The sequence below is a fragment of the Salvelinus sp. IW2-2015 genome, linkage group LG22, assembly GCF_002910315.2.
Source record: "Salvelinus sp. IW2-2015 linkage group LG22, ASM291031v2, whole genome shotgun sequence".
NCBI lineage: Eukaryota > Metazoa > Chordata > Actinopteri > Salmoniformes > Salmonidae > Salvelinus > Salvelinus sp. IW2-2015.
Genome location: NC_036862.1, coordinates 28,805,215 through 28,818,265, shown reverse-complemented (window position 1 = coordinate 28,818,265; position 13,051 = coordinate 28,805,215). Strand labels below are relative to the sequence as shown.

The following is a 13,051-nucleotide window of genomic DNA, read 5'->3' as shown; positions in this document are numbered from 1 at the left end:
GAGACTTTATCGAACAAAAGGAACATTTATTGAGTAAATGAATGTCTTCTGAGTGCAAACATATGAAGATCATCAAAGGTAAGGGATTCATTTTATCTCTATTTCTGACTTGTGTAACTCTTCTACTTGGCTGGTTACTGTTTGTAATGATTTGTCTGCTGGGCTATGTTCTCAAATAATCGTAAGGTATGCTTTCGCCATATAGCATTTTTTAAATCTGACACCGTGGTTGGATTCACAAGAAGTTAATCTTTAAACCTATGTAAAATATGTTTTGTTTTCAGAATTTTTATAATGAGTATTTCTGTATTTGAATTTGGCGCTCTGCAATCTCACTGGATGTTGGCCAGGTGGGACGCTAGCGTCCCACATACCCTAGAGAGGTTTTAACACACTAACAAACGCACACACACGTGTGCGCGGACAGAGATACCCACTCAAACATGCACACAAGCATGCAAACACACACACACGGTTCTCTAACAGAAACATACTGTAATGTGCTTTTGGCCATATTAGGTTTATTCCCATGAGAACACACAGAAAACAGATGACATTCCAGATATGGGAGCAGTTTTTTTTCTCTAATGATAAATGATCTTTATGTAAATGGCATAAATATGATGCTACAATGTCACAGTGAAATAAAATACATTGATGGGACAAGTGTCCAGAAAAATGCAAATAAATGTTATAGAAGGGGGGGAATGGTTAACGTTTAAGAGATTTGTCATTTTAGCTATCATCAACGTATTGGTTGTCAATATCTGTAGAAAATGTTAATTGCAATTTGCATGCCTAGAAAATACCCTGTATTATTAGCAGTGTATTAAACTTGCTATGTCGAGGGGACAGTTCATTATCATGCAAGCTCTGTCACAAACATCCTCAAAATACAACTGTAGAAAATGTGACAGGCTCATACACTCTCTCAAGCAGAGACAACAGGAGCTAGCTGAGTCCAGACCAGGACTATGGGTAGAATAAAACTGAATCTGGACATCTGCAAAATTTGTGTTCTCGAATAATAGTTTCATTGTTTTTTGATATAAAGAGAACTAACCAAAGGTTAAAGAAGAGGAATAGCACTAATAGCTTGTATTATGTCACAGTGCAGGGAAGAAACACGCATGAGCGTAGACATCATTATAAACTTGCTTGTATCATCAGAAGCCTATACACAACACCATGCACTAAAATATGCACCAGTCATGGGCAGGAGGGGGGACAGGGATGGAGGAAAGGGGGGCATATCAGGGTCACAGGACTTGTGCTTATGTATCATGAGTATCAAAATGAGGTACTGCACGTTGCTCTGGTTCCAATACTGAGGAACTCTGGGCCCTGTGTTTTGTTTTTCTAGTATATTCCTCACACGTAATGCGATTAAGCATGACAGTGGAAACGCAAGGGTGATTGGACAAAATGCGAAACGAAGATGATTGTACCCAATACAAAGAGACAAAGCTTGATCTATGAGCTGAACTGAGCTTAGCTCCACATCCTGCCTACAGGAATGAAGGAGGGTTAAAGCGCGGCTGCGTACATATTGCCTTCAATTAAGAGTTTCCATAGTGGAGTAATAACAAAGCGTGATGGGATTGAAGATAATGATCTGGTCCGCACATATTCTGTCATTGTGTTAGGAGCAGCAGGGAGCAACGTGGGGAGATATTAGCCAACAGATGGAATCAATACTCGATCAGCAGAATCAACAACCTCTAAAATGAGGTTATTGGATCATTTGTAAGATGTGATATTCATTCATCATGGCTACCTGTTCCACTTCAGGTTACAGTATATCACTTGAGCTATTAATAGTGTAATGGAAATATGTGGTCGCCTCAAATATATAAAGACAATACGACCAATCTGGAGTAAGTGTGTGTGTCTGTGTTTGTGTGTATTTGTGTCTACAAAACAAATATATACTAAAGATTGACACTCTAGAGAAGTATTGCATGGGGAGGGGGATCTTTGATCTCCAAGCAATGCAATGGAACAAGCTGGCCATTGACTAAATTAAGCATAGTCTTTAGTAACTTTGTCTCTGGTTTGGCTTATCTGAAGTAGTCAGTCCAGTCCGGGCTGGTCTTRCAGAGCTGCAGCRGAGCCGTTGATCTCRCCCCTCTCCCCRTCCRCCCCCTTGTCCACCTCTTTGGWGAGWGGGTTGTGGGTGGACAMYGGRTCCAGGGTGTAGGGTTTGGMGYGCTCGGGCGTCAGCYYAGAGAGCGTGGGGAGCAGCTGGCCCTCTCGTAGTGTAGCGGCTAGCTCTTTAGCGCTGCACGACGGTGTGTTGGTCTCGTAGATGTCGTGGAAGCTGTTGTAGTCCACCTCGTAGAAGCCCTTCTCCAGAGACAGGACTGGGGTGAAACGCCAGCCCCACAACACCTCTTTGTCCAGATAAGAGCTCCGGGCCTGGCAGGTCATCCCTGTTAACACACACAGACGCGATCACACGTGCACACACACAAACGCACATGCACACACAGAAATACACACACACACACAAACACAGAAAAGGAGAGCCAGATGGAGGGAGGAAGAGGAATAGTAAATTATTCACAAACAACACTCCAGAGTCAATAACGGTCTGAGGTCAGAGAGAATAAGGTACGAGGAGCATCAGGAGTGAGAGGTCCAAGAAGATGTATTCCACCTGGGATTCTCTGTGTGTCTACACCAATGTCCATGCCCCTGGATCCTCTGTCTCATAACCTGATATGAATCCAAAGTATTATAAATTAGATGTCACTAACCATACAGCCCTCGCTGTAGTGTCCAACATAATACATGGGGAATATCTATCCACATTGAGTATGTAGACTATACTGCTCTAGCAAGCAAAAGGGCAGTAACTGCACATTTGGTCAAAAATGTGTTAATGACATTTAATACCTGCTTTATCATGTGAACACACAGTATATCCTGCCTCCATTGTTTTGTGTTATGGAGAAAATGGGAGGTCATGTTTGCAGTAGCTGCAAAAAAGTTACAGTGAAAGCAAGGAAAAAAACAGTAACTGCCATCACTTACCTCAGTAAATAACTTTTAGCTTTGGGCTGCAGTGTCTACGGTTTACCTTGGTATTATTGATTGTTCTTTGCTAATACAAGTATCAAACTATATGAAACTGACAACCACATATAAATAAATCTATGAACACAAGTTTGTGCAATAATAAATGATCATGGAAACGTATTCCAGTAGGTGTACAAAGCAAGAAGGCAGGAACTGCCGTTTAGGGTCAAAGGTCATGTCAGAGGTCACGGTCAATATGAATAAAACATAACCTGTTAGTAAGACAACAAATAACCACATTTACAGTGATCTACCTACAACTAATTTGGTTTGACAATAAAAACCCTTTAATGCCATTCTTCTCAGTTCCAGTCAATTACCTGCTCTTTTGCTTGCTAGGGCAGAATACTGGAGGGTCCTCATTGTAATTGACAGCACACAGCGTCCTTGATACACAATCAATTGATCTGCGAAGCCAACTGCTTCTTTAGGTAACTGGCATAGGGYAAAAAAGTATTGGTGAATCACTGAATAAACATCTCTTGGTCTGTTGGGGAAAACAAAGACCCACCTATCTGCTGTGATCTAGAGCTAAATACCAGCATCTACAGCAGCCTGCTACTCTCCTGCTGTGATTACATCAGGGCATAGTAAATCCATTACTCTGGGTGGGAAGAAGACACAAACACTATCTATTATATGGGAAGAGAGAGAAAGATGTGGTATGATCCTGTTGACTCAGCTTGGTCTCATAGTCTAGACGTAACATAGTAAACATAAACCGGGATACCAAATGAGTACAAATTTGGGACACCAAATTAGTATGATATGTTACGTTTGGTATGGTTACATAAGACAGATGGCTACTTAAGACAAAAATAAAAGCAGGGTGGTTGGTCGGGGTGGATGGGTGGGCGTACTACACGAATGTCTAGCAACTCAAAGGTTGCTAACGTTAGCAACCTAGCCACCTAGCTAGAATTCTTAACATAACGTATATTTTGCAAAATCATAACATATTGCACGTTTAGTAAATTCATAACATATTATACGTTTAGTAAATTCGTAACATATTATACGTTTAGTAAATTCGTAACATATTATATGTTTAGTAAATTCGTAACATATAATACGAATTGTGAAATAGCATATGAAATGGGTGACGGACAGCCACAAATTAATACATACCACCCAAAAGTAACATATCATACTAAATGGATATCTGGGATTTACAGACAGAATAATACGAAATACTCTGAGACCTGGTTGGTTGACTGTAACCAGTGTTTGTTCATGTTTCAAATTAAGCAATAAATCCACTTTATAATGTACAATAGATGTTTTCTATACAATTCCAACTTCTAGGTTAACATATGAATTACATGTGGGCTCAGTGTATATTATGCAAATGTTTTCAGGCTACACAAGAAATCTGCAGTATATGTGGTTAGATTATCATAGAAATGTTACATTTTGTTACATAATACAAAACAAGATTCTATATTTAACACATTCATGAATCAGTTAGTCATTCTGTTTTAAGTTTGACACGCTCTTCTTTGAAATCACACAGTGAGCAAGAGGGATATTGGAGAAGAATGTTCAGTAAACAGACAAAATGTATTTATCTCTCTCCCTACCATCCGTCCCTATCATTATACATAGGACTAAGTTTATTCTCTCATTTAAAGGGATGCATACCCAAGGGCATCTTTATATAGATTTCAGCATTTACACAACAACAAAAATGTCAGAAAATGGAATAAAACAGGAATATTTGGTCTATAAATAAGGTGAAACTTTCTCATCCCTCAACTCTTCCGAGAACATTAAAAACAACAGCAGTGCATATAGGCAACAAGAAACACTGCAGGAAGTTATTTTATGACTAGTGTCTTTGGGCGTAGTAACTCCAAAAGCTACTAAAACACAAAAAGTAAACCAGTGCTTATACAGTGGCTTGCGAAAGTATTCACCCCCTTGGCATCTTTCCTATTTTGTTGTCTTACAACCTGGAATTAAAATGGATTTTGGGGAGGGTTGTATCATTTGATTTACACAACATGCCTACCACTTTGAAGATGCAAAATATTTTTTATTGTGAAACAAACAAGAAATAAGACAAAAATCTGAAAACTTGAGCGTGCATAACTATTTGCCCATTCTTCAAGGCAAAACTGCTCCAGCTCCTTCAAGTTGGATGGGTTCTGCTGGTGTACAGCAGTCTTTAAGTCGATACCACAGATTCTCAATTGGATTGAGGTCTGGGCTTTGACTAGGCCATTCCAAGACATTTAAATGTTTCCCCTTAAACCACTCAAGTGTTGCTTTAGCAGTATGCTTAGGGTCATTGTCCTGCTGGAAGGTGAACCTCTGTCCCAGTCTCAAACCTCTGGAAGACTGAAACAGGTTTCCCTCAAGAATTGCCATGTATTTAGCACCATCAATCATTCCTTCAATTCTGACCAGTTTCCCAGTCCCTGCAGATGAAAAACATCCCCACAGCATGATGCTGCCACCACCATGCTTCACTGTGGGGGAGAGTATTCTCGGGGTGATGAGAGGTGTTGGGTTTGCGCCAGACATAGCGTTTTCCTTGATGGCCAAAAATCTCAATTTTAGTCTCATCTGACCAGAGTACCTTCTTCCATATGTTTGAGTCTCGCACATGCCTTTTGGCGAACACCAAATGTGTTTGCTTATTTCTTTCTTTAAGCAATTAATTTTCTTTCTTCTTTTTTTTCCTGGCCCCTCTTCCGTAAAGCCCAGCTCTGTGGAGTGTACGGCTTAAAGTGGTCCTATGAACAGATACTCAAATCTCCGCTGTGGAGCTTTGCACCTCGTTCAGGGTTATCTTTGGTCTCTTTGTTGCCTCTCTGATTAATTCCCTCCATGCCTGGTCTGTGAATTTTGGTGGGCGGCACTCTCTTGGCAAGTTTGTTTTGGTGCTATATTCTTTCCACTTTTTAATAATAGATTTAATGGTGTTCGGTGGGATGTTCAGACTTTCTGACTTTTTTTTATAAGCCAACCTTGATCTGTACTTCTCCACATCTTTGTCCCTGACCTGTTTGGAGGGCTCCGTGTTCTTCATGGTGCCACTTGCTTGGTGGTACCCCTTGCTTAGTGGTGTTGCAGACTCTGGGGCCTTTCAGAACAGGTGTATATATACTGAGATCATGTGACAGATCATGTGACACTTAGATTGCACACAGGTGAACTTTATTTAACTAATTATGTTTCTTCTGAAGGTAATTGGTTGCACCATATCTTATTTAGGGTTTTCGTAGCAAAGGGGGTGAATATGTATGCATGCACCACTTTTCAGTTTTGAATTTTTTTTGAATTTTTTGAAAGAAATTGTTTTTTCAATTTCACTTCACCAATTTGGATTATTTTGTGTATGTCCATTACATGAAATCCAAATAAAATCCATTTAAATTACAGGTTGTAATGCAACAAAATAGGAAAAACGCAAAGGGGAAGAAAACTTTTGCAAGGCTCTGTCGCATGTTGTTCACCACAATTTCTCTACAGCTCTTCTCAAAGTTGGGATTGGAATAATCCATGGGCTATAACACTACGCCACGGTGGTCTCTACCCACCCCTCCCCTCCATCCCCATCCACAGTCACTTCTCAGGGCCATCAAAATTGAAGAGGCATGTGTGGGAGAGGGATGTCATCTCTCTGCATCATTCATTTAGCATCCAGCAGCAGCACAACGGAGCCTATTTACTCACATACTGGACCTGGATCCCTCTTAATTCTGAGAGTCAATAGAACACTGGAACGTGTTTCTGGCCCCTTAAGAACACTAGCCAGCACCTCAACATCAGGGTTCCCTGGCTATTTCTATCTAGAGAGCTGTGTGTGTGCTGCCTGACAGTGAGTTCAGCTGACACAATGGAACGCTCGTACGCATGTGCGCATGCCCGCACACACACCACTAGGTAACACAGTTTCTCTGGACCCCTGCAAAGTCTATTAATGCCAAAGAATACAGTCCCTCCATCCTCAAAACCCTAGCTTAGAAGGGATTGTTTCATTATGCAGTGTACTATCTATATCTATATATCGTAATTAGTTGCTATTTATAAACTTTTTATAAAAATTACACATCAAATAGCCTAACAATGTGGAAAAAAGTAGTCGGCTTGAGGATAAATTCAGCCACTATTTATTGTTGAACTCAGTGAGTTTTGTCTGGCTTATAGCCTACACCAGTGGTCCCCAAACTTTTTATAGTCCCGTTCCCCTTCAAACATTCAAACTCCAGCTGCATACCCCCTCTAGCACCAGGGTCAGCGCACTCTCAAATATTGTTTTTGCCATCATTGTAAGCCCGCCACACACACAATATACGATACATTTATTAAACATAAGAATGAGTGTGAGTTTTTGTCACAACACGGCTCATGGGAAGTGACAAAGAGCTCTTATAGGACCAGGGCACAAATAATAATATAATAATAATCAATAATTCTGCTCTTTATTTAACCATCTTACATATAAAACCTTATTTGTTCATCGAAAATTGTGAATAACTCACGACAGATTAATGAGAAGGGTGTGTTTGAAAGGATGCACATAACTCGGCAATGTTGGGTTGATTTGGACTCAGTCTTAAATAATTTTTACACACAGTCTGTACCTGTGTTTAGTTTTCATGCTAACGATGGCCAAGAATCCACTCTCACATCCCAGAGTTGCCTCTTCACTGTTGATGTTGAAACTGGTGTTTTGCAGGTACTATTTAATGAAGCTGCCAGTTGAGGACTTGAGGCGTCTGTTTCTCAAACTAGACACTCTAATGTACTTTTCCTCTTGCTCAGTTGTGCACCGGGGCCTCCCACTCCTCTTTCTATTCTGGTTAGAGCCAGTTTACGCTGTTCTGTGAAGGTTGTACGAGATCTTCAGTTTCTTGGCAATTTCTCACATGGAATAGCCTTCATTTCTTAGAACAAGAATAGATTGACGAGTTTCAGAAGAAAGTTATTTGTTTCTGGCCCTTTTGAGCCTGTAATCAAACCCACAAATGCTGATGCTCCAGATACTCAACTAGTCTAAAGAAGGCCAGTTTAATTGCTTCTTTAATCGAGACAACAGTTTTCAGATGTGCTAACATAACTGCAAAAGGGTTTTCTAATGATCAATTAGCCTTTTAAAAGAATAAACTTGGATTAGCTAACACAACGTGCCAGTGGAACACAGGAGTGACAGTTGCTGATGATGGGCCTCTGTATTCCTATGTAGATATTCCATTAAAAATCTGCCGTTTCCAGCTACAATAGTCATTTACAACATTAACAATGTCTACACTGTATTTCTGATCAATTTGATGTTATTTTAATGGACAAAAAAATAGTTTTCTTTCAAAAATAAGCACATTTCTAAGTGACCCCAAACTTTTGAACGGTAGTGTAGGTACTTGGTTGCAAAGGGTATCAGTGTCTTGTCAAGGCAGGATACTCTGAGTGCAACCCAATCCAGAAATCTGGCAGTGGCTTCTGATTAAGTTACATTTCAAAGAACCGCTTGTTGCAATTTCGATGAGGCTCTCTTATTCAGATATTGGTGTGCTGGAGGCAGGGCATGAAAGGGATAACACATTCAGTTGTTTGTGTCATCTGTTTCGGGAAAGTACCTGCGTAATTGCGTACTCAACTCACTCAGGTGCTTCGCTATATCACATCTGACATTGTTCGTAAGCTTAAGTTCATTCCAACTTCTTAAATCATAGCCTTAATTTTGTCCTGCACATTGAATATAGTTGCAGAGAGTCCCTGTAATTCTAGATTCAGATCATTCAGGCGAGAAAAAACATCACCCAGATAGGCCAGTCGTGTGAGAAACTCGTCATCATGCAAGCTTTCAGACAAGTGAAAATGATGGTCAGTAAAGAAAACTTTAAGCTCGTCTCTCAATTCAAAGAAACGTGTCAATACTTTGTCCCTTGATAACCAGCGCACTTATGTATGTTGTAAAAGAGTTACATGGTCGCTGCCCATGTCATTACATAGCGCAGAAAATACACAAGAGTTCAGGGACCTTGCTTTAACAAAGTTAACCATTTTCACTGTAATGTCCAAAACGTCTTTCAAGTTATCAGGCATTCCCTTGGCTGCAAGAGCCTCTCGGTGGATGCTGCAGTGTACCTAAGTGGCGTCCGGCGCAACTGCTTGCACGTGTGTTACCACTTCACTATGTCTCCCTGTCATGGCTTTTGCGCCATCAGTACAGATACCAACACATCTTGACCACCAAAGTCCATTTGATGTCACAAGACAGTTCAGTACTTTCAAATTATCCTCTCCTGTTGTCCTGGTTTCCAGTGGTTTGCAGAAGAGGATGTCTTCCTTATTTGACCCCCCATAAACGTAACGGACATATACCAGGAGCTGTGCCAGGCCCGACACGTCTGTTGACTCATCCAGCTGTAACGCATAGAATTCACTGGCTTGTATGCGTAGCAGTAATTGTTTCAAAACATCTACTGCCATGTCACTGATGCATTGTGAAACAATGTTGTTTAATGAAGTCATTGTCTGTATAGTTTTTTGGGCCTTTTCTTCCAGGATTGTCCCAGCCATATCCGTGGCAGCAGGAAGAATTAAGTCCTCCACAATAGTATGGGGCTTGCCTGTCCTAGCCACTCAGTAGCTCACCATATAAGACGCTTCTAGCCCCTTCTTATTAATGGTATCTGCTGCTTTTATACATGTCTTACTACTCAAAAGTCATTTCAATTCTCGCTCAAAAACCTCCTGTGGCTTATTTTTCAAATTGGCATGTTTTGTTTCTAAATGTCTGCGCAATGGTGAAGGTTTCATTGAGTTGTGAGATAGTACTTTTGCACATATAACACACTGGGGTTGAGTGAATGGCACTACTCCCAATATAAGTGAACCCCAAATCAATGTAGTTCTCATCATATTTGCGCCTCTTCGATGGTCCAACGTCCCTGTCTGTTGTACGGTGCTTTCCCAGATAAGGGGGCAGTAGCTCTTCGGCTGCATCAGATTCACAAATCTCAGTGTCCATGCTAGCTGGGCTAACAACAAATGTACAATTACTGATGCTAGCATTGGATGTGCTCGTTGAAGCAGTACAACTTGTGTCGTCGACAAGTGCAGGTGTAGTACTGCTGGTAGTAGCAATACTACCAGTAGAGATGGTATGTGTCTCTACGGACGCGGGCTTTACTTTTTTTAAACAATTAATCAAATTTTGAGGAAACGGAATAAGCAGCAGCTACGTTTGGCTACATACGGACCGTTAGTGGAATTCCTGCGAGGGAGTAACGGTTGATGCGATTGGATGTTCATTATTTGACTAGGCTACCTGTATTTGACATTGTGTTGTTATCTCGCTGAACACTAGATGGTTGATTTTTTTGGGGGGGGGGGCAGTGAAACGAGGCCAGTCAGGCGAGAAATAAACCTCACCCAAATGTATAGCCCCATTGGAAAATATAAATTGACTGTTTGAAAATGTGAAGATTTAAAAACAAAAATGTAACGCATACCACAGTTTGGGAATACCTAGCCTACACAAATGGACTGCAATAGTCAAGGCAAATTAAATTAAATCAAATTAAATCCTACTTGAGAGACTCCCCTGGTCTCCTGATGTCCTGCTTTCTTTGTGTGAAAATGTTTTGAATGACTGTTGATATTGCAACCACACAATTCAAATGCCGGTTCACCAGTATGAACGAAATCACAAACCTCTTTTTTTGTTAAATATCTGCTAAATATGATAATCTGTTTGCATCTGCTAATTTATCGGCTGTCAAGTCCAGACGACCTGTCCCCAGAGCTTCCTATACAGTTAATCTCTTTCCGTAACATGTTGAGACCAGCAATTAATTTGAATGTGAGGCTCAATTAAAGATGTTGTAGAACTGCTGTATTTGAAGCTCTCTTCTGCCCAGTTTCCCTGATGTTGCTACGGCAGTCAAGCTGTTTTTATCATCTCTGTAACTTCTGTGGAGAGATTGTTTTCTAAACTTAAACTCGTAAAGAACTACCTAAGAATCATTAGGCTCTTGGTCTGATATGCACTTTTGAACACCTGAGTAAGCGCCACTCATTGCACTGGAGCTGTCCTAGCCTTAGCCAATGGCATTTGTCCACCGACAGAAGGTCAAGTTGCCCCCCGCCCCCCCCCCGACTTTGCGGTGTCCGGAACGCAGTGACACACACAGACACACACACACACACACTCACACTCACACTCACACACACACACACACACACACACACACACACACACACACACACACACACACACACACAGGATGACTGCTGGTAACACAATGCAGGCTGTATGGGGACACAGAACACCTTGTTTTCTCTTGTGCATTGCAATACTTGCTGACATGTGTTTTCTGTTCAGTTTGTCAGGGAGGATTAAAATGGTTATTAGCTTAGCTTGGCTTGAATTTTAAATGTAGAGGGTCTCATAAGATGTTCATTTGTGATATTGCATTTGAAGCAGGTTCTAATAAATAGTGTATGGACATTTTAATAATATATGTGCTGTGAGAATGATAATCAGAGTATCGTACAAGACTATTTGATGTATTCGCTTTATATCTGTTACTGTTGCAATGACAAAGACATTGACATAATGTTCTTTGACATTAATTAATGTTTTCTAATTATCTGAAATGCTCAAGGCGAGAGAGAAATTAAAGTTGTCAGTGATATAAGCTGCTGACTCAGTGTTTTTGTCCAATCTACAGGGTGGTAAGGTCATTAGCATGAAATTGAAGCTGTTCCAATCCCTCATCTCCTCTTAATATGCTGTCTCTGTCAGAATTCAGAACGCTGTAGCATTCTATCTGCAGGTGGCTCATACCTTATAGATTGTGTGTATGAGTGTTTATATGATAGGCTCTGTTGACAGTAGCAGCAAATGTCAGATTTTATTTTTGTCAATGAGATTATGCTTATGCAATCAGATGCTTGCTGAAGGGCTATAAATGTCCACACTGCAAAAAATGTACACAAAAAGTGCAGTTTACTGTACTTCAAGAGATGGAGATGTGTTTTGCATTGGTGGCTGTTTAGCAAATCATCTGCTTGGCTATAGGAATGGATCCCACTAACCATCCAGATGATTCCACTATTAGTCTGAAAATCCTTACTGTCTGTCAACAGCACGTTAGCTACCGTACAAGCCTAGTAATTTATCACTGCAGCAGATGATGTACCTCATATAGAATCTATCTAGCCATAACAGAGCAGGCTAACAAACCTTTGTAATGACAAAAAAGTGAGCCATCATTCCCAATTTAGGTACTGTGGGCTTCGATCCAACAGTAAGAGTTGTAGACCTATGGTTTCTCTGGCTTATAGCCAATACCAAGACGACTGATCACTTGGGCCATTCGTCAGATGCAGTACAGATGCAATTTACACAAAGTCCACAAAATCAATGTCATTAGCAAGAGTCGACCATATCCCCCCGTAGCATTGATTTCCTCTCCTGCAGATTAACAACATTTAATGCAAAATGGTTGAAGGCCACAATTCCCAGGTCAGGAGATGTCCTTCTGTTAATTCCGTGTGATTGCTAAAAAACGTGTGATTGCTAAAAAAAAACTTTAGTATCATGACATAGTGGGGGAGGGGTCAGAATTACTCAATGATCAGTGCTTGCCATGACGACACGGTCCAGTCTGCCATGCTCTTACTGGTCAAGAGGAAAGTGATGCGATTTAATGCCTGTGTCTAGGCATCAGGCACAGTGTGAGTGTGATGGTTGACTACTGGTGGTATGAAAAGACAAATTAAATAAGCCCCCCCKAAAAAATAGAGCAGAAATGTTCAGATGTATGAAAGGCAGTGACAGATCAAATTAGTGGTTGGTGATTTCTGTATTTTAAAAACAGGGGAGGTTAAAACGCAGACAGAAAATCCTCTGTCCACCGATTAAAATATTCCTAATTATGCTGCTGTGTTTTTCTTGTAGTCACTGCATTTAAACTGCATTTATATGATGGGGAGAAATATGTTATAAAAA

General features: G+C 40.6%; 1 protein-coding gene across 1 annotated transcript in view; it reads right to left on the bottom strand.

Moving 5' to 3' along the window:
* Positions 1 to 501: 501 nt before the first annotated feature.
* Positions 502 to 13,051, bottom strand: part of LOC111982709 (G protein-activated inward rectifier potassium channel 4) — a 39,645-nt gene continuing 27,095 nt past the window's right edge. The window contains exon 4 of the mRNA XM_024014317.2: positions 502 to 2,432. Within this exon, the coding sequence (XP_023870085.1) occupies positions 2,074 to 2,432 (359 nt within the window). The 3' untranslated portion in view covers positions 502 to 2,073. The remainder of the gene's footprint in view (positions 2,433 to 13,051) is intronic.